We start from the raw sequence: 23,555 nt of genomic DNA on the forward strand, positions 1-23,555 counted from the left end.
CTTAATTTAAAAAATTTTATTCATCTACGTATTTAGCTTCAGTGGCAATAGTTTATAAAAGCCTACTATAATAACTGCATTTTTTCAATACTCCATTTAGGTATAATTCCACTGACTCATTTGAAAACAAGTCAACATCATTTTTAAAAAATCCCACAAACACACTTAATTTTATCAGTTTATTTCACAGCACCTAAAATAGTGCCTAACATATAGCAGACATTCAATAAATAGTTGCTAAATGAATGTGGATAAAAATCTAGCACTGACAGCATATTCATTCACAGTTAACTTGTGGAATTAACATTATACTATCTTAAATATCAATGCAAATGTAAAAATGTAAGACATATAACTTTTATGGATAGCTTATTAAAAGTTCTTTAATTCTTGTCAAAACATTAACTAAAAAACCTTTCATTAAAAAGGTTTAAAAAGAACGCTAAGAATTATACTGTCAGACAATTCAGAATGAAATAACAATTGGAAAGGATTGATTAAAACTCTAATATTAATTTTGAAAACAGACTTTCACATGGTTTAGATAATTCCATGCACACACTCAAATCAACTTTATTTTCCATTAATTCTTTTGAATGAAAACATGGTTTCTTTTTCCCAAATAATACTGCTTTAAATAGCTACTTAAAAGTTGGAATTTTGGAAGTGGAGGTTTAAATAGGTAGGCACAGCTAACAAATTATCTTCATGAAAAGCAAAGAAAAAACTCAGGTAAAAAATATTACACTCCAGAAGAATCAGTAAGATTGAGACATGAATCTTCTTCCTCTATGACAAACATGCTCCAAAACTAAAACTTTGGCTCTATTTCAGTGGGTTAAGTCCTACTTTGAAATGTTAAATACTACTTCCAGAATGTTTTATTAATCGAATAGGTATTTAAGTTTTAAAACTTCTTTTTTCCTTACTTTGTAAGTTCCTAAGTACCGTTATTTAAAGACTTATCAAGAAAGCATCCACTATTTTCTCTGGAATTTGTCTTATATAGTTTGAACAAATTCCAGAGAAAATAGTTTGTTTCACATTTTATCTCCTCCATATATGTTTGTGATGACATTTTCCAAAGTGATACCACATAAAGAATTAAGTTCAAATTCTACATGGAATACTGTCATTAAGGTTTTAGTAGACAAGACTGCAATAAAGAGTACACTGGAATTCCCTCCTTGTGCTGTGACAGAAATGCAAAGAAAGTTGAAGGGGAAAAGAACAAGAGCAAGACAAGTGAGAAGATGATGTCACTTTAGTTTGTAAATGAAGTCTCAAGGAAGGCTACTATAATCTAATACATGGCCATTCTTTCTAATGGATCCTAATACACAGATCTAATTTCATCTAGGCTTTCTTTATGAGACTGGTTAGTGGGGATGTCAGATTATTTAAAGCTGTGACATGTAAAAATCAGAAGGTAATTTTAAAATTTTCTAATGCTATTTCTCAAAGAAGTTGAGCTCCGGGCAGTCCTTTCCCAATCATTCCCTAAACCTAAGGGAAGACAGTAAAGACAGGGACAAACCATTGCTCTCTCCTCCTCCTCCCTCATCATCCCACAGTATGCACCCAATAAACTAAAGGTTGGATTTTCAGATTGTTACAGTTGAGACACACTGCTGGAGAGGCAGGCATGCATGTTGGAAAATCAGATTTTTATGAAGTATTTAGCTGACCACTGGGAAAACAAGTTTAAAAATATTTACTGTTTAAAAAAAAAATTAGTACAAATAAAATCCTTACACATAAAACTCACTTCAAAGGGAGCTCTACAATACTAGAACGATGGCTTCATGATTTTGATGTCTGACATTATTGAATAGCACAAGAAAATCTGTACTGTGAATCAAGACTTTTCTCCAAAAATACTTTATAAGCAAATCAATTTAAGGGAAAAATATATAACTAGCAACAGAAACATACCCTTATAAAATCTACTTAAAACTACTATTATTACATAAGGGTATTCAAGCCTGCTCATATCTTTCTAAAGCTGAATTGCAAGAATGTTAGAAGTTCAAGACATGTATGAGAAAAATAATTTGCAACTTTAAGATTTTAGTAGGAAATTATAGATTTGATGAACTAGATGAAAACTGAAGCACAAAACAATTGAAAGACAATTATTTAAAGCAAGTCACGAACACCAAAGTAACAAATAAAAATACGGTCTTTCACATCAGAGAGCATATTTATCATTCATTCCAGTCTGACATTGAGAAAAACATAAGCAATAGAGATAACATACAATTTAAATGTCATATTAAAATTATCTAAATTTATAAATAGCAAATCATGCTAAAGTTAAACTTTCCTTAAGTCCCGTAATGTAAAATGTTCCTGACAAATAACAAAACAAAAATGGAATAAGGATATTAAATTTCAGAAAAAGAAATCTTAAGGGACTTTAAATTTATAAAAACAGATTCAGTTTCACACATAAAAGGAATACAAATCAAAACCAAACTGATAATTGTTTACATATGAATACTGGCAAAAGTTTAAAGTATAATATATTGAATTAAAATGTGAGGAAAGAAAAAAGAAGTGAGGAAGTGAACTCTTTCAATATCAAGGATTAATAGGATTTTAAATTATTACTTCAGTGGAAGGCAATTTGGTTAAAAAACCCCCTCAAACTCTTCAATCTAGCAATTCCTTATCTAGAAATAAATTCACTGATATATTTACACAGAAATGACATGCACATATATTCAACACAGTAACATTTCTAGTAAAACAAGTTTGGGAGGAACCTAAATGTTCTTCAGTAGAAGACAGGTTAAACTAAATATGGAATAAGTATTCGTGATAAAAAAGAAAATTTACTTTGTTAAGTAAAAAAGAAAAAAAGGTGTAAAAGAAAACCTAAGGGGCAACTGTTCATGTAAAAGGAGAGGAAAAAAATCAGCTGAATACTTTTCCACTAGGGGGAATTGGGTGACTCAAGGTTGGGCAGGTAAAAAAACTTTTCCCTGCAGGTCACTTTTATAACATGGGTTTTTAAACCACATTTTAAAATACACAAACATGCTATTTTAAAACTTTTTAGATAGTATGATAATTTGGGGGGGCTTCTCTCATGTTTAAACATACTTCTGTATTTAACCATCAATTCTTAAAATATTCCAAATACTCTAAAAATGTGTAAAGTAGAACATTACACGTACATATATTATTATTAAACTATTTAATTAACAATTTTTTTAAGGCAAAGGAGTTTTGAAACTTCTAAATACCTAAAAGAATTTAAGTATTTTTTAAAGAAATCAACTTTAACACAAACTGATAAATCAAACCACAGAAATACAACCATAAATTTATTTACTCAGGTTGACTTTCAAGCCTAAAAATGGATGTCAACAAATGGAAAAACACACTGACGTCACTCAAGATTAGTGTTTAATAAAGTATTTGTAACATTTAATAATAAATTAAAGAAATATAGATGGGTAAAAATTTTACTCAAAGTCAACATTTACTTCAACAAACTGTTGGATGCCACAATCTGTAAACTTCTGGCACTAAACCAATCATTTACTGAGTTCACAAATTAAAATAAAAATAAAATTCATAATCATTTCCCTCTAAAAAATGCAAGTAAAAATATATCATGAATTATAATTCTAACAAAAGTTCTTTCATATATGAGAATTTTCACTAGAAAAGAGTAACTCTGCAGCAGACAGTTGATCAAGAAAAATACTGAGTAATTTGATGGATAATGACAGGAATATTCTTAAAAAATAATATATGTAAAATTTTAGTTTGAGGACGTTATATACTATAATGGGAAATGGCAAAAAATACATACGTAGTCTCTAAACTTCTGAGATGACTCATGCTCTGCCTGTAAAGTGTATTTCTAACAATTAATTTCTTAAAAAAATACATATGTAGCTTTGACAATGACATTAACCTTGCCAAGAATATCTTTCTTCACCCTCATCAAGATTTTTCTCCTTGGTATAGAATTTTGACAGGTTTTTCTAAGTAAATTGAAGAGGCAATTCCCTTGTTTTCTGGCTTCTACTGTTGTCAGGAAATTGTCAACATGTTACTCCCTTGAAGGCCGTTTGTCCTTTTGTTTCCAGTCGTTTCTACGATGAGTTGATTTTTTTTTCTGTAGTTTCATTCGTCTACATGGGAATTTTTTTTTTTAATGCTGTTTGGGATTCATTAAGCTTCCTAGATCTGCTGAATTCTTGCATCATCCTGAAATAAGTTAAGTGTTTATCTCTTCCAACTGAGCTTCTGCTCAGTATTTCTCCTCTACTTCTTGAACTTCATTTACACACATTTTCTCTATCCTTTGTGACCCGAATCCTTTCGTATTTTCTGTCAGTTTCTTTAAACTCCAGTCTGGATTTCTTGAATTTTCCAATTCTCTCTTCATCTGTGTTTAATCTGTTATTAATCTAATTCCATTTTAATTCTAGTCTTTTAAGTCTTTGTAGATCGGTTTCTGCTGTACATGGTTTCCTCACATGGTTAGTTTTTAACAAGTGAACTCCTTTTCCTTGGAAAAATATTCAAGATTTTCTTCTGTGGTTTAGGATGAAGGTGCATTCCTCCAAAAAAAAAAAAGTCTGAATGAGATTATCAGGCACCTAGGAGCATAATTCAGGTTAAATCCCCGTTACAATTATGGTTCAAAAGCTTTTTGAACTATCCAAGTGATGTTTGTTTGGACCACAAATCCATGTAAGGCCCAACTTGTTGAAATGTCTCAGGCCTGGAATTCCCATTCTGCTCTGCTCAGGAGCACAGCAACTTTCCCTAATCTCCTAAGGTTAATATGGCAACATAGATTTATTTCTGGTTCAGTGTCATCCTGAGTATTTTCTGCACATAGCTTTAGAGGAAGAGGATGTTTTGTTGGGCAGGCCTTGGGCTTTGACTTTTTGCTACCTGAACTCCTAGAAGCATTTGAAATTGAAGCTCAAGTTCTCCCAGTTTGACAAATGCTCTCGGGGTAAAAAACTTTAGGAACTCTGCTAATCTCCCAGTGTTCCTACATTGTTTTCCAATTAGGTTTTGGCTTCTTTACTACATTGTTATTCAAGATGCTTTGTAAGAGTATTTATTTGAGTAACCAAACTCATCATATTGCCCATATCTTCTTCAATGTATTTTATTAACATCTGGCTTCAAAAATATCAGGAAAAAATTTTGTATGAAAACTATCCAGAAAAGCAATAAAAAACTTTAAAATTCAATGTTCATTCATATACCCAATTTCAAAGGTTAAAAAAATTAGTTCAGTATACCGAATGTATTTCCTCTCATGTATTAGATAACTCTCCAATAAGTATAATTCAGTTCTCTGAAATATCTTATAAACCAGCAATTTGATTTACCACTAATGTTTGCCATGCCAAAGTGAAGTCTGGGTGAAAGTTACAAAGACAAGAAGTAAAATGATAATATTTAGCACAGAAGTCTACTGTTTTTAAAGGCAAAGGCTGGAGTAATTCATCCTTTTATACTTGTTTTTAAAAATAAATCTATGTAAGGTTAAGTTTACGGATTAAAACACACTTTCTATATTTTTAAATATCTAGATGTCTTAAATGAACTTCAACCCCCAATCAGATGTTGGCACTATGCACATATACAACATTAGTCAGAGAAAACGTGTGGGTAAGAGTTAAAATGTTTATGCTTTACTAATTTGACAACCTGTGAAATCTGATAAATCAACTTGTGAATACTCAAGTTTTTATCTCATACACACACATACAAATGTCTGCTAAGTTTTACTTCAATATATACACCTAAGCTTTTCTTATAACCAGTCAGGAATTTATTTTTTGTATCAGGTTTTAAAGGAAAGCATTTCAGAATTACAAGCAAACAGTTTTTAATTTTAAAGGTACTTCAGAAGCCTCTGTACATCAGTAATGCCCTTTGGTAATTCTTTAAAATTGAATAATTCTTTAAAAACCTTTCCTTTAGGACATACATCAAGACAGAATAATTCTCAATGTCAATGATGCTTATTATAAAATACTTAAAACAGCTGAAGGCATTAGACAATTCAAAATGATACTTTGTCTTTTTAGAAAAACTGTAAAGACATTTTTAAAACCTATGTTAATAGTAAAAATATTGGTCATGCATAATTTGATGAAAAATGTTATAAATGGCTATAAAACTCTAATTCTTAGAAATTAAAAATTCAAGTTGAAAATACTACTAAACTTAATTTTATTTCCTACTGGGGATTTTTCACCTGACAAATACTTTAGTGCCACTAAATTTAGTGCCACTAAATTCTAGATTCCTGAAACATACCAATATACAAAATAACAAATTTAATAAGGAAACTGTTCAGTATACTAGGAGATAAGCATTATAGGTGGAAAAAAATAGAGGAAAGAATTACTTTTGAGGAGTTGGGAACAACAGTGGCGATTTAAAAAGGTGGCAAGAGCAAATCTCATTGAGAAGAAAACTCTTTTATAAAAATTTGAAGAAAGCAAAGGATTTTGCCAAGCAACTATCTGGATAAATATCTTCAGAGCAGATAAAACAGCTAATGTTTTGAGGTGGGAATGTGTTAAGAATATTTAAGAAGGCCAGAGAGACTGAAGAAGAGACTTTATTATGTGAATTATCATACAGTAAGCACAAAATTTTTTACTTAAGTGGAAATCCTGGTATTCATTCATTTTCTAATAATTATTTACTCAACTTATCTGACTCTATGACTAAGAAATAACTGATTGTTCAACATATAAAAATGTTTTTACAGATTAAAAAAAAAAAACTATATCCAATTTCTACTTGAAACAGAACCCTGATTATTCTGTTTTTGAAGATTCCAGAAGCAGCCAAACCCAATCAAGAACCAGAATTCAATAATTCAGTGATCCAAATTCACTATAATTCTCAATTACTGCTATAAAAACACTGTATTACATGTAATACCAATGTCTAATATATACATTATCATTATTGTATCAATACAATTCTTACTAGTATTTCCCTCCTCATATTAAACATAGCGCCATAATCTACCCTCCCTAGATTTTTAGACTTTGTGAAAATATGAAAATCAGTGAATAAAATAAATTTACACTTTTTTCTCAAGACGAGTTTGAATCCCAGTTTTTGTGCTTTCACTGAATTTTACAGTTTTAAGTATTCCAGAAATATTCAGAAGATATCAGAACCTTAGCTTCAGGTTTTATTCAAAACCAAGTTTCAATCCTTGATACCATGAACAATACAAGTGCTAAGTGGTATTAAAAACTGTGTGTCCCTTTGCTGTAACTCTCACTTGGAGTACCCACTTGCATACTAACTTATGTATTTAACCAAATAAAAGGACAGTGTTCTACACATTTCATTAATAAAATTCATATAACGTGTGATAATTTTCTTCTGTGCAGAAATCAATTTAAACTGTTATTGGATAAACCAGAAATATTGGCAATGTGGTATCCTACCATTTAGTAAAAGAAGATTTTATTCACAGCTAAAATTTCTCCAGGAACCAGCTTTTTCAAAGTAGCTATTCAAGTTTTGTCTTCCTATAAAAAAATTACCAATTTTCTTCCTTTGAAAGAGTTTTTTGCCTCCTTCAAAATGAATACACTGGTCAATTAATGTCACATTTTACATGTGAAGACACATGTAATCTTCATATAGAAGATTATAGAGAATGAAAGGTTTCATAGCTCCTTAAGACTCAAATACCAAGTAAATATTAGTGAAACCAAAAGAATTTCTAATCAACAGGCAACTTTCTTTGAAAACTGTACAGGAAACTTCCAGTCATTTAACTTTTAAGTTTCTGTAAACATCTGAGTTTTTTAAAAGGCTCAGAACTAGAAATATTATCATAACTTAAGGTTTTCCTAGAGCAAAATTACATTCACATTTTAGTCATCATGAAATTTCAGATGTCCATACTTATCAGATAATCATACTCTTTCTCCAGCTTCATTTCCTAACAGCTTAGCTGCAATTCTAAATTAACTACTGAGCTGCTGTTTTCGCAATTAAGAAAAATTTCATGAGACAGTCACAAGTCATCTGCTTACAATACTTCAAAGGACTAGAAGCAAAACAGCTTAAAAACTATCAAGCTGTTTCAATTTCTCAGATTGAGCATGTTTTTCTCCCCTTGTTTAGACTAGTGCTTCTTTCTGCCAAGGATTCTGTGCTTTTGAGATTTCCATTTAAAAAGTCTTGTTCTTCTAGATTTCCTTGACTCACCCTCACATACACCCCCAATTCTCATCAGAGCACCTATGGGGCGTGCCAAGCTAAGTTTGTTTACTATGCACACCTTTACTATGCTACGGACACCATACGTTTGTGAAAATATACAGATGGTGTGGGGCCTGAAAATAAACTGTATGACTTTTTTCAGAATCCATAAATTCAACAGGAGAAAACCAAAATTGAAAGAGACACATGTATCCCATTGTTCATTGCAGCACTATTTACAATAGCTAGAACATGGAAGCAACCTAGATGTTCATCGACAAATGAATGGATAAAAAAATTGTGGTATATATACACAATGGAATAATACTCAGCCATAAATTCAACAGTCAATTTTGCTACAGAAAAAGTGTTTAACACTTTAGGCAATTTTATCTGAATATAATCCAGGCAAATATGTTGATAGGTAGGTATCCGTAAGTCTTCAATCTACCAACTGTTGTAGGATGGTTTTAAGGACTTGACATGTAAAACTACTTGACAAAACAGCTTGCTAACAGAATTCTGCATATTTTAATCTGCACAGAATCCTCCAGAAGCTACTTAGAACTGCTAAACTCTTTTATAAGGTAATTTAAATTTTGATATAACTTTATAATGGTTTATATAGAATCAGCTGGACTGTATTAGGAAGATTCATGAAAATATTTCAGTTTTGGGGAGGTACTCAAAAGCGTTTCTTAAATTTCTAAGTCTGGTTAAACCACAAGTTCCAAATAACCGGAAATGCTGATCTTCAATAAACGTGATTTTTCTCATTAATAAAGGAATTAACACTTTCACTTTTTCTTTAAAAAAAGGTGGATATTGTGCCCCCTGACTTCAATCTTCCATTTTTTTCATGAAACTTTGCTTCATGATTTCAAATATTTTAAAGTAAGATCTCCAAAAAATGAAAAAAACAAGTACATTCTGTCCTCTCAGAAAACTTTTACAAAACTTCTATGGGAAGAAAAGAATGAATACAATTCATTAAGCAGACTGAACTGTAATATACTTAACCTAAAATCTAAACTCTGGCCTTGATTTGAGCAAATTCCATCCTAATAAAACTCCTAACTGCTAAATCAGAAATGAAAGGTAAACTTTCTTGTTCTCACATTAATGCTGAATTAATGCAGAATTGCTAATTGCAGCTTCTGTGTTTGAAATTTCTACTTTTTGAAATTAGAACCAAGTACATAGTGCAGAAATTTAAAAATCGTGAAGGGTAAAAATAGAACTTTGCAAAGTAGAATTTTAGAACTAAGATTTTATACAAACCATAAGCTGTGGTTATATATTATTGTACTATGCCATTTTCCAAAGTATTTGTAGCAATTTTATGTCGTTTCGTGTAGCTATACATACATATTTTTTTTCAAAGAATGCAAGAAAAATGTGAGCAAAGAGGAGTCAGTTATGAACCTCCTATTTAGCTATTTCTACAACTGTATTTTAGGTCCTTTGTTAGTATAGTGTGATTAGTAAGTAGGAGCCCAGACTTATGAAATAGGTTATCTGAGTAGAATGTCCCCAGCTTTCCTATTTACCTCTGAGTAGCTTAAACTTTAGTAATGCTGATCTTAGGAAAGCTACTTAAGAATTCTTCAGAAAAGCTGAACATCTGGAAAAAACAGAGGATAATACTTACCTACTTTAAAAGGTAAATTGTGATTAGTCAGATATCTCCTATCAAGTACTTTTACAGTGCCTGGAATATATTAAAGGCCTAATTATTCTTAGTTATTATTGTTTTGGTAAGTAATCAGAATAAAGGAAAAAAATCACGATCAGTAAGATAGCAATTAAAAATCAACAATGGATTTTCTAGAATATATTTCACCTCCAAAAATATCCTCACTTTTTTTTCCTTAAATGTCCATAGACTGTCATTTTTCTATGCAATTTAGTAGTTTTGTACATCAACACTTAAAATGTAATATAAAAACATCTGCTTAGTGCTCACTTCAGCAGCACATATACTAAAAAGAAAAAACAAACCATTTGCTTACTTTTAAGAATTCATGTACAATTCTATTAAGAATTCATGTACAATCCTATGCATATTTCGGGTAAGATCCACAAAAATTTTAACTGATTGTAAATATATTTAACTTTGGAATAAAATAATTCATAGTAATAAAAATATAAAAAACCCCCCATCCCACTCTCTAATATCAGGATAGTTATGAAGACATCTCTTGTCTAAAATAGCTAATGGGGACGTTTCCTTTTACAATTTACACATTATTGGAAACAGTATTTGAGTTCACACTCAAGGAAGGGGAAAGGAAAAGAGTGGGAAATAGTATGAAATCTGTTAAAATTAAGAAGAAGATACAGCAGAAAAAGGACCACTATAAGAAGAAGATAAAAAACAGAATTTCATCCATCATAGAAACAGGGAATTTTACAAAGAGTATGAGACAGTTGGAAAAATATAAACACGAGCTGGGTATGAAATTATATTAGAACACTGTTCCTTTTCAGTGGGATAATGAAATTGTGGTTATGTAGGACAATACTGCGTATGTAGAGAAGGGAAAAGTACATATTGAAAAATATAACATTGAGATAAGGCAGAGGGTATATAAATATTTACCATAATATACTATTCTTTCAACTTATTTTAAAATTTCCATAATAAAAAATTGGAAAGGGCAAACAGAAAAATTAATGGCTTCCAAAAGGTCACATTAATTTGAAGAGCTAACAGCAGCAAATCATAGGTCACCAGGTTCTAAATTCTGTGTCATCAGTATTCTTCCATACTATCCTCTATAGACTAAAATTTACAAATTCCTTGCATTTTTTAAAATAAATTACTTAAATATCTTTTCCATACTAGCAAAAATTATCAGATCACTGTTTTAATAATAATGAGGAGAATTCTGACATGCCCCTTAAGATCCATGGCAAATAACTAGCCCAATTATAAAATACTAAATCATAGACATATAAGTTCTTTCAACTTGCAATGTCTGTTCTTTAAGTGTAAATCTCATGACTCTTCCGTGAACTTGGGGAAACTCAAATTTACAACAGAGAAAATATCAATTCTTCTGGGAAAATACCACTTCCATGCTTTATTACCTGTTAATAGAGAAATTATTTCCTTTACAGTGTTAACTTTATACTTGAAACAGAGAATTTAAGCAAATACTTGAAAAACATGGTATTTTCAAACGTAAGTATTTATCTAGATTTTTGACTTTTTTAACCTGTAAAGTCAAAGATCTCATGACTTCTAAAACATATACAAATTCTTACTTGAAATAATTTGCCATTTGATCAATTAAGTAAATCAATATTTCCTAAAGCCTACAAATTGTTTTGAAAACATAAAACCAGTTAAGTTTCTATATGAGCAGGGAAGCAAAGTTTTTAACCTCCCCTGATGATTTGTGATAGAATTTAAAAGCATTACTGACAGAGTATATGATCTACATTTAGAAAACTTGCTATAACCATAATATGCACAAATTTGGTAAGTCATCATCTTTTCTAACTGCAAGTATCAGTAAACTGATCAAAAGGGAAAACAACTGAGGGCAAGGAGAAGCCAGTACTTTCCAAGTTTTCAAATAAAAATAAGCTGAAATTTGCATAATTAAGTACATATTTATATTCAGTAATACATATACTGAAAAGCCCTAGAAAAACATGACTGATTCAGACAATAACTGTTAAGAGTTCAAATGGAGTGGGCAGTTGTTGAGAAACAGGATCTTTACAGAGTCTCAAAATATCTCCCCATTATTTTATTAGTTATAAAAGTAAAAACAGTAAATACACGGTCAAGGAAGAGGTCAACACTGATATCACCAGTAAGAGGTAAATGAACATCATGTGCCTCTGATGAGGACACACAACCACCTGCAGCTTTTCAGCTGTAGTGAACAAAACCTGAATTTAATAAAGGAATAAAAAATTTAAGACAGAATTGTTCAACATCCAAGGAGACTGGAGAAGAATGACACCTATATACAATGATCTTGGATTAGATTTTGATTAAAAAGACTGCTATAAAGGACGTTACTAGAACAATAATTAAAGTAGAAAGTGGACCGCAGACTAAACTTCTAAGTTTGTGTACGTATGAGAGTATCTTTGCTATTAGCAAATGTATTGTCATGATGTATGCAACCCAATCCCTTATGGTTCAGGAAAACCAGAACTGATAGTTATTTAAAACTGACATTAGTTATTTAAAAAAGCTGCTGTAAGCACTGTTTACAATAGCCAAGACGTGGAAGCAATCTAAATGTCTACAACAGAGGAATGGATAGATGTGGTACCTATATACAGTGGAATATTACTCAGCCATGAAAAGAATGAAATGCCATGTGCAGCAACATGGATGGACCTATAGTCATACTGAATGAAGTCAAACAGAGGAGAAACGTCCTATGAAATCCCTTATATGTGGAATCTAAAAAGAAGTGATATAAATGAACTTACAAAACAGAAACAGATTCACAGACTTGGCGAACAAACTTATGGATATCAAGGGGAAGGGATAGTTCAGGAATTTGGGATGGACACATACACGCTGCTGTATTTAAAATGGATAACCAACAAGAAGAATCTACTGTATAGAACATGAAATTCTGCTCAATGTTATATGACAGCTTGAATGGGAGGAGAGTTTGAGGTAGAATGGATACAGTAAATGTACGGCCGAGTCCCTTTGCTGTCTACCTGAAACTATCACAATATTGTTAATCAGCTATACCACAATACAAAACTTTTGTTTTGTTTTGTTTTTAAAGGCTGCAGTAATCCTTTCAAGCCACAGTTTAAGCGGCCATCTCTTAACACATGAAGACTTCCTTAAAAGCCGATTCTTGAGTTTGGCACTTAGGTGATTATACTGTGTTTTTAAAAAAAGAAAGTTCATGGAGTTAGAAAATCAGGCTTCAAAACCCAGAAATAAAAAAAAACAAAAACCTGAACAAGTTTAGTAATGCAACCCTAAATCTGACCACAGATATAATAGTCACACTGCCAAAAATACTACAAGAATGGATATCTCTAAGATTACTTCCTGACAGATTATATACTGACTGATAAATCACAACATGACATAGTCAAAAGAAAATGCCTTTATACCCAGACAAATATAGTAAGTATTCTGCTAGGTATGAAATATACTCATATAGCAATATGATTCAATTATTGCCCTCTAAAGAAAGCCTCAGTTACCAAAACTGGCTGCCAGAAACAGCTAACAATAACAGATCCCACATGGCCATTCTTTGGAGATTGAGTCAGTAATGCAGGTGTGGTAAATGCAAAGCCTGAATGGTTTAAAAGTTTCCCAGGTGATCCTAAAATTGTGTTGTTTGCACACTTTGGCTCAAATGGGTAACAATCTCGATTTAATTTACTCATGTATGAAAAGGGGCTAAGCTAATTCATCTTCTAGCTCTAAATCTGATTGAAATGTAACCTCCATCTTGACTTTAAATATGCAATATAGAGCCAGTTTGTTGGATTAAAGAATTTTCAACAAAATCATCAATATGCAAGTCATTACCTTTTCTTTAAACTCAGTTATGAAAAAGTAAGTTATGGAAAATGTCATCATAATACCATTCCCCTTGTTAATATGTGAGGTGATATATGTTAACTAAACACTGTGGTAATCATTTCACAATACATACATGTATCAAATCATTTTATTTTTATGTCTTAGACTTATAAAATGTTGTATGTCAATTATATGTCAACAAAACTGAAAGAAAAAAAAGACCATTTCACATATAATCTTTAGACAGAGACTTATAATAGTGTTATCTGCATATGCCAGAGCTGAAACTTTGTATTTTTTTAAAAAGGTTGTAACAAACATGTTCTGTAATATGAATCAAAGTATTAGGGAGATTAAAAATAGCTTTGGGACTTCATCTTTGGATATTTTTACAAAAATATTTCATACCGTCCTTGACATCAGATGGTTTTCAGAACTATCACTTAACATTTCAAATACAAAATTTTTCTTTGGAGGTTTCCTAGCATATAAAATGGTAAAACTTACCCCAGGTTATGCTTCCCTGAGTTTTGAAAAGTCGTTTAGTTTCTCAACAGGTTGTAATCATAGCAAATATTCACCATTTTGTTGAATTTGCTGTAGAGTCTGAATACATGGAGGAAAACTTTATACAGAATTCAGTTTATTATACCATTATATTAATCAACTACTTGTTTTCTGCTCCAAAGTTGCTAAGAGCAAAATTGTTTACTAATAAAAATTAAAGTTTAAAAAGTTATTTACAAGCAAATAAATGCCTTCTCGTCCACATTCAGAAGTGTAGTTTTCATAGATATCACTATCATTATTTCAGACATCTTCATTTCTTGGAAATGCCTTGAGCCATACTCATTCATTTAAAAGGAACAGCTGTTTTTAAGTTGAAAGCACATATTAAACAAAATATAAAACAACAAACCTGTTAGAAAACACTTGAGCCTTTATGCGGTCTTGTCTTTTAAGAGGAAGTCAATTAATTGCCACCAGGTTCCCTTATGCTCAGAAGTTAGAACCAAAATCGATTAATTCTGCTTCCAAATACAGGGGTTTCTAACTCCCTATTATTGTTAAGGTCTTAGATTCATTTGTGTTTATTCATGGTTGCCACGTGTTGGAGCATATCTTTAATATCTTTTGTGATAGGGGTGGAGGTTGTATTCCAAATAAATACTCTAACGTCTTACTGATTATAATCCCCAGTAATCAGAAAAAAAAAAACAAAAACAACACAACACCCAATTAAGTATCAAATATTGTACATTAAGTGTTGTTATTCCATAAACGCTCAAGAAATTTAGGCTAAACCACTACCCACAGGGAAACCTCAAACTGCATGATCCAATAGCCCTTTGTTTCACAACAAATTTTGTAATGTTTGAATTTAAACAAAACCTGGTTAGAAATGCCTTTTCCAGGTTTTCAGAATACACTATAACTCTTATGAGATACACAAAAATAGAATATAAGAAAGTCTGGTTAAAAATTGAGTCTTTGGTGGGGGGGGAGGGAATGATCCTTTTTCCCCAGATTTTTTTATCAGTGATTGCAATGATTATCAATTTGTTTTACAAAGTTAAAAAAATATAAAAATGATCAGGTTGATTAGTACAAAATTTTGCCTGAAAATAAATGGCTACATTTCACATAATAAACTATCTTGAAGATATAAAGAATAGAACCTAAGATTTTTTTTAAGAGAAATTTTGTTACATAAATTAACTATGTCCTTTTGCAAATAGATTATGCAATGCCTGGGGTGAAAAGAAAAGGCTCCAAGGGAAAAAATGTATAGATCATGTTAGTAGAAGTGACAACACCTAAATATCTATGCTACTATAATGCCAGAAAAATGAATGGGATATTTCAGTAAGACCTAAAATAGAAGTTCGCTACTTAAAATAGTAAATGTAAATACTTCCTTTGTTTTAAAAACAGTATGTAATTATTCATATCACTTTCAGGTATTTGATCATCAGTTCAGTTGTTTGCCAATAGTTTGTTTTCTTTTACACTCCTACACTACATTTAAACATGCATGTAAGAAACTACAGATTTAAAAAACATATTGCATTTTAGAGGACACTCTGAATAATCACACAGACATGGACCAACATTTATTACAAACAGGAAAAGAGCAGATCTATAAGAAAAGAGTACAGATTTTTTTAAAAAGAAGACTGCAAGCTGAAGTATAGAAAAGAAGTTGTGATCTATAATTTTTTTCCTGCATTTAAAAATCACATTGCTCAACATGTACAAAACATTATAACACAGTAGTTTAAACTGCTACTTAGAGGAATTAAAACAGTATAGACAGTGGAGAAGTTTATTTCAATTTAGGTCACCCATGATCCATCCTGAGTTCACTTCGATTTTCCAAGAAGAAAGGTATTTTTAAAGGTCATTTTTCCCAAGTAGAAAGGTTATTTTGAAAAACTGAAGTATGTACTTCACATCCCATTATAAGAAAAGGATTCACATTAAAATAGTTTTAATAAAAGGCAATCAATTCTCTATATACTTTTATTAAACAATTACAGCTTTCACAGACAGCAAGACACAATGTTGCTATTATCAGCAGTATTACCTTCTTCATTTCTCCTTCAGCTAACAATTAAAAAATCATCCTAAGAAAATTTCTTATGAATGTGGCTCAATTAAAAACAAATTACTGCTAACACCAAGATATTGTAACTTATATGCTGTCACACTGATTACCTAGCTACATGAAAAGCTACAGTAACCAAAAGGGGGAAAACCAACTTAAAAAACAGAAAAACTATATTTTTTTTCAATTCACTAATACTTAGTGACCATTCTAAAAAGGGGTTCATTATGAGCACTTAGGCTCTAAATGGATATCCCTTAACTTTAGTGTTTAAAAACTCTCATTTTTTAAACTCTAAAATACTGCAGTGCAGATTTTAGACATCTGTCAACTAGAGATGTATTAAGATGTTTCCTTTGCTATTTTCATACCTTAACAATTAAGACTTTATACTTATAACTGTATCACTTAAGAAGAGTCATATTGTTCGCTTCTATGACATTGCTAGACCACATAAAGTAGCATTTTGGAATTCAAGAGGAAAGTAATTCTATGAACTGGAGGCAAAATATGATCTCCTACATAATATATACAATACTAAAATAATTTGGCCTAATTTTTAAATTAGGTATATATTATATATAGGTATATTAAATATATAGATGGTGGTCCTACATGTCCTTTCATTAGAACGAGAATTTTACCTTCAATAAGCAAAAAAAAAAAAAAGTAGGTAATGAATTAAGGATGACATTTTAAAGTTCAAATTTTACAAAAGTATCTAAGTATTGCTAAATGCTCACTGATATGAGAAAAGATATACTGGCAAATATTAAAAATACCAGATAGTGTTATTAACTTCTTTACTAAAAATTATTATAATGTGCTCCCATTTCCAATTGATATTCCAAGTTTAAAAGCAACCCTCTGACTCCCCAAATCCCCAAAACACCACTCCCCCTTGCCACTTTGTTCCTAAGCAGGATTTTCAAGAAGTTTCTCTGGGGAAGAAAATTATCTCATTTTAAAAGATGTATGTACTTTCTATTAGAAAAGAACTAAATGTATTTGGACTCGCACACACTGATTTAACTGAACATAAATAAAAGAAACTTTACAATTTTCCCACCATGAAGTACTGAGTTACAACAAATGTCTTAACAAAACTTTATTTTCTTGAGAGTGCATACAGGATGTTATGCAAACACTGTTAGTAGTTCCTTTAATGTGAAGACATTCTTATTATTACTTCAGATTTAATGCATCATAAATAGGCTACGTGTCTTCTTCAGAAATATTAAAGGCTACATTGAGTGATTAGGCCAAAGAAAACTTTAGCCCCTCACAGACTAAACAAAGTACATATGTGAAAATAAAAAAGAACACATTAGGAAAGAGAAAAACATTGCTCAGCATATGCATTTTTAAAATTTGCATTCAATGTAACATCTTAATTCCTAAACCAGAAATAAAAATTTAATGAAATACACATATATATTCTGTACCATTTTTTTTAATCAAAAGACGTTTTACACATACATTCATATTTGTGTGTCCAGGTGTGTGAAACTTCAAACATTACCAACTAAATAAATGTCAGGCAACTGCTAACAGCTCTGAAATAGTATGTGAAATGAGCCAATTATTTAGACAACTTCAGCCCTTTGGAATAACATCTGGTCTGTCTTAGAATTCAGTTTTTATTTTTAGCTAGGAAGTGGAAGAAATAGACTCACTGCGCTTTATGCTTACAGAATGAATATCTAACAGCTAATTTCAGTTTAAATTATACCATAATAAAATGAATGAATTATAATTGAATATCTGAGGAACTGAAAGAAATTTCTAAAACTCAGAACATACTATTTCATTATACCATGTACCAATTATGTTAATTTCTGATGAGTTTGCAGAATATCTGCATATAAGCTAATATGTAAAGTCAAACTGGAATGAAGACCAAGTATATGTAGATGATCCTGGCTTCAGCATACTTCAGACAGTTTTATTCACTCACCTGGTGAATTTCATGCCAGTATACTCTGATGATTAGAAATACTAAGGAAGGAAATGGTCCAAGAGGATAGGTGATAAAACCTTAAGGACATGGTCTTGGTCCAAAATCACAACCAGACTCCACATAAGATACAATCTCTCTCACACATACAAACACACAAACACACATACCACATACACAATCACACAGAAAAACTTCAACACACACACACACAATGTTCCTGCTATTGTCCAGTAATTCCCCCACTCCCAACATAATACAATATAAACTATAACACAAATACATGAGTACACTGTAGCCTCAATTTAAATCTGCAGTTAGTTAGGTCCATTCTGAGGGACACATCACAGGTGACACTGTGCTGTGCTGAAGTCTGTTCAGTACTGCTGACTAAAGCCCTTTGATTTGTCCAAAACAGACCCACATATTATAAAATTTCAGTTATTGTGAAAATGTTATGACGAGGCTGCAGTGTACTTGATTATGTTGAGAATTTATATTATAAATTAATATTCAAATAAGAATACCTCATAAGTATAAATAAGTTATAAAAAGAAATGGATATCAATTTTCAGCTTAATGTGGATTATCAGCTATTCCCATCTCACCCCATCTCATTAATGTATCACCACAAAAATGATTATTTGGTGCCAACTGTTATCAATACATTAACATTTTATTATCATCTTGATTGCTAATTCTTATCTTCAAAAGTGAACATTTCCGTTCTAATCATAAACAAGAATGGGGCCTTTACTCTTTAAAATAAAAATGCCTGACTTCAAATTTCAAGACAGTTATAAAGAAAAAAAAAAACAAAATAAAAACAAAAAAAAACCCAATCAAAGTATCATTGGGTAAATTATGATTACATAGGTTTGAGTTCATATTAACTTATTACTGTATAATGTAAACTTTATCCTACAGAAAAACTTTAAAAATTACTGAAGTGCTTACATTTATTGACAAACCATGCATTTTCACAAAATTAAAATCCAAAATAATTTTTTACCTAAAGGTTTCATTTCACCAGAGACACTCAAAACACCCTATGAAACTAAATTAACATTTCGTATTTCCTTATAATACCAGATTCATTTGTAAATAGGAATAAAAAGAAAAATGAGTTCTAAATAAATGACACAGGAGGCAATAAATTGACACATGACAAGTAAATAAAAGGCTAAAGCACTCCAATACCATTGAAACTGTTTTAATGTTGTTGCAACTCCAAAATGCAACAATCATCAGCTTGTAAAGACCCAAATTTCAAAAATTCATTTTAATTACTCCTTCATACCTATTTTACAAAATAAAGGCAGAAGACATTTTAAATCCTCCTTGTCCTACTTGTGCTATCTATGTTCCTAATTTGTTTTCTATCACTACAGTGTATGTTGCAATTCCCATCAAATGCTATATAAGAAAAAATAAAATAAAATATTAACCTCTGCTTCAATGTACAGTTTCCAGAATCTGCCAGAACTGGGGAACTGGGCAACAAGGCGTTCATAAGTCTTCCGTGCTTTGTCTATAGGTTGATTCTAAAATTGAAAACCAATAAACAGCATTTACAATGTTAGGATTATGAAAATATTATTTACTGCAGAACCAAGTAGTGTGATTGGACCCATAGAGAAGGAAATGTAATCCTATATCACTAAACCTGTGCCTCTCGAATGAGAATGCTCCAAGCGTCAAGGTCATAAGGATTCTCTTCTAATTTCTTTTCGGCTTTCTTCACCTTCTCTGGGACATACTCAGCTGCCTAGGGGGAAGAAAAATAATGAACTCAAGTTACTGTTTTAAAAATCTCAGGACTAATTTAATCCAAGCACAATATATTAGTTCCCAGATGCAGTATCACAATAAGAAGCATGAAAACGTCCTCTTATAAAAGAAGCCTTCATTTTCTGTAATCTAAATCACTTGCATAATAACAAATTCAAATGGACACATACCTAAAAATTAAAACATTTTTAAATTTAAATAAACCCATCTCTTTTTTTATGAAATAAAACACGGCAGCAGTTCTCCAACTTTTTAGACTTGGACCCCTTTTATACTCTAAAAAGTGAGTACACCAAAGAGTTTTCGTTTATGTAGGTTATTTCAGTATTTACCACGTTAGAAATTAAAACGGAGACAAGGTTAGATATTTATTCACATACAAATAATAATAAAAGTATTTACATGTTAACATAAATAAAATTTAACGAAAAATAACTTTAAAAATTCATTTAGATGATTATCCTTGTGACATATATTTGCAAATCTGTGTATAATAAATATGGTGGGCTTTAAAGTGCAGCTGGATTTTCACACATGCTTCTGAACTCAACCTACTGCCATATCAAATCATGTAAAAATTCCACTGTACACTCATGAGAATTAAAAGTGAAATAGGCAAATAATGTCTTAAATCTATTATGAAACAGTATGAACTCACAGATCAAAGTCTTAGGAACCCACAAGGTCCCTGGACCAACATTAAGAAACACTGCTATAGAGAATTCATCCTGAATCACAATGAAAAAGCATGAAATGACATGAAAACTTTATTTTGATGTAAAAGTTTTAAAAGCATGATTTACAAACTGTATATACAGCAAACTATATGAAACTGTACTTACAATTGTATACAAAAACTATTAAAGAAATCTACAATGAAAGAGACTGAAAAGACTAAAATAGTTAGTAGTCATGTCTGGGTGATGTGTGGTAGATGGACAGCTGACTTCCCCCCCTTTCTCAGTATTTTCTAAACTCTTTAATAAAAGGTGGTTTTATTTTTATTATAGAAATACAATCTTAAAGCCAATACCTAAAAAAGTAGCCAGGACCTATGGCACACATACAAGCATTACTTTTCAAATTGTTGTTCACAATATTATTTTGTACCACAAAAAGAAACGGATACGAAATACGCCAGATAAATTTGCATGAAGTTTTGTTCTGCCTTTGTGGGAGGACTTCCTGAAATCGTAATACAGCAATGCTGTGCTGTGCTGTCATGTCCAACTCTTTGCAACCCCATGGACTACAGCCCGCCAAGGACCTCTGTCCATGGGGATTCTCTAGGCAAGACTACTGGATTGGGTTACCATGCCCTCCTCCAGGGGATCTTCCTAACCCAGGGATCGAACCCAGGTCTCCCACATTGCAGGTGGATTCTTTTACCATCTTAGCCACCATGGAAGCCCAATGTAGCAATAAATATTAGTAATATTCAAGAGAGGGAAGCATTGCCTCTAACATCTCTTCCCCCCTCACCTTCTTCAGTGGCACTTAATATATCACCAAGCAATTCTGTTGAAATACCAGTTGGGGAAAAAATTTTTAAGTCATGTGTTTAGGTGGGAAAAACTACCTGGAAGAAGTATACTTTCCTTTGGAATAAATCAAGTTTCCACCACTGATAAGTACACATTTAGAAAGGAAAATGTGTTTTAAAAGACTAATGTGACTTTCTATCAAAATTATGATGTCCTACTAATACACACGAGCTTTCAGAAGCTTGCTCAAGAAACTAAAACTGGAAAAGTTTAATAAAGGAAAACCACTGGCCCCACTCATATACTAAACATGATACAGAATAAAAGAGTCCTGCAATGGTGATCAACCAATCACGGGATCAGGATGGTTCAGAAAGAGGATACATGGAAAATTAGCAAATAAAGGTGATATTTGAAATCAGAATGTTGGGTTATTCAATGCATGATGCTAGAATAACTATCTTAGAACTGCAAAGTCAATAAAAGCTGAATCCCAATTTTAACCATTCTATCAAATTAATTTCAGACAAATCAAAAACATTAAAAACAAAAACACAAGAAAGAACCATCAGAAAATGTACTGAAATTTATCTTTGTGTGGGAATGCTCTTTAAAAGCCTTTGAAAAGAGTAAACTTAATTTGTAAAGTTTATTTACATTTGTCCAGGGGGAAAGTATCACAATGAAAGTGAAAAGATGAACTTGAAAAAAATATTCCCAGCACATATGGCAAAATATTAAATTTATTAATATAACATCTAGTCACTAAAACATCAAAAACTAAAGAACAAAATGGGCAAAGTATTCAAACAGCTCATAGAAAAAGAACAATGAACTTTAAACACTGAAAACAAAACAAATATAAGCCATATAAAATAAGATATCAAAGGTGTTTTATAATTAACACTGCACTGGCAAAGATACTATCAAATCAAATCAGTCCATCCTAAAGGAAATCAGTCCTGAGTATTAATTGGAAGGACTGATACTGAAGCTGAAACTCCAATACTTTGGCCACCTGACGCAAAGAACTGACTCACTGGAAAAGACCCTGATGCTGGGAAAGACTGAAGGCAGGAGTAGAAAGGGACGACAGAATAAGGTGGTTGGATGGTATCACCGACTTGATGGACATGAGTCTGAGCAAGCTCCAGGAGTTGGTAATGGACAGGGAAGCCTGGCATGCTTCCGTCCATGGGGTCACAGAGAGTCAGACACGACTTAAGTGACTCAACTGACTGACTGAGCTGGTCAAGATATGTATAAACAGACATTCTCAAACTGTTGGCAGGAGCAAGCAGTAATACTGACCAAAAGGTAACATGAATATCCGACCCTGCATTCCAGTTCTGGCCACTTATCCTACTCTGCTAAGTCACGTTAGTCGTGTCCAACTCTGTGCGACCCCATAGACGGCAGCCCACCAGGCTCCTCTGTCCCTGGGATTCTCCAGGCAAGAACACTGGAGTTGGGTTGCCATTTCCTTCTCCAGTGCGTGAAAGTGAAGTCGCTCAGTCGTGTCCGAGTCTTCGCAACCCCATGGACTGTACCCTACCAGGCTCCTCCGTCCACGGGATTTCCCAGGCAAGAGTACTGGACTGGGGTGCCATTGCCTTCTCCTTATCCTACTCTACATGTACACAAAGATATGCACAGAATATTCAGCTATGTGGCTGTTTGTTGCTGTGCAAGACTAGGAATAATTTAAATAATCAAAAAAAAAGAAACTGGTTAAATAAATTATGGAATTTGCAACCACCAAAAAGAACAAACAAGGCAGGTCTATAAACAGCAACATGGGACATAATAGCCAGTTAAAAAAAAAGTAGGTGTGGCTGGGGAGATACACGCACACCACATACAAGTGTACTTTACACATCGTATACATACTCTTCTGCTGTTTGAAGTTTTATTGTTCACCTGAAAAATATTTCCTCAGTGCCTATTATG

General features: G+C 32.0%; 1 protein-coding gene across 2 annotated transcripts in view; it reads right to left on the bottom strand.

The window, feature by feature from the left end:
• The window catches only part of CSTF3 (cleavage stimulation factor subunit 3), a 67,755-nt gene that overhangs the window by 29,479 nt on the left and 14,721 nt on the right, over positions 1 to 23,555 (bottom strand). For both annotated transcript variants that reach the window (XR_015142231.1, XM_086341050.1), the window contains exons 2-3: positions 19,997 to 20,098; positions 19,779 to 19,874 (exon numbers count right to left, since the gene is read on the bottom strand). Coding sequence is in view for 1 of the 2 variants with exons in the window: in XM_086341050.1 (XP_086197176.1) it covers positions 19,779 to 19,874; positions 19,997 to 20,098 (198 nt within the window). In the remaining variant the exon portion in view is untranslated. The remainder of the gene's footprint in view (positions 1 to 19,778; positions 19,875 to 19,996; positions 20,099 to 23,555) is intronic.

Source organism: Bos grunniens, chromosome 15 (genome assembly GCF_055505025.1).
Source record: "Bos grunniens cultivar Pamir isolate PY7600 chromosome 15, Bosgru_T2T1.0, whole genome shotgun sequence".
NCBI lineage: Eukaryota > Metazoa > Chordata > Mammalia > Artiodactyla > Bovidae > Bos > Bos grunniens.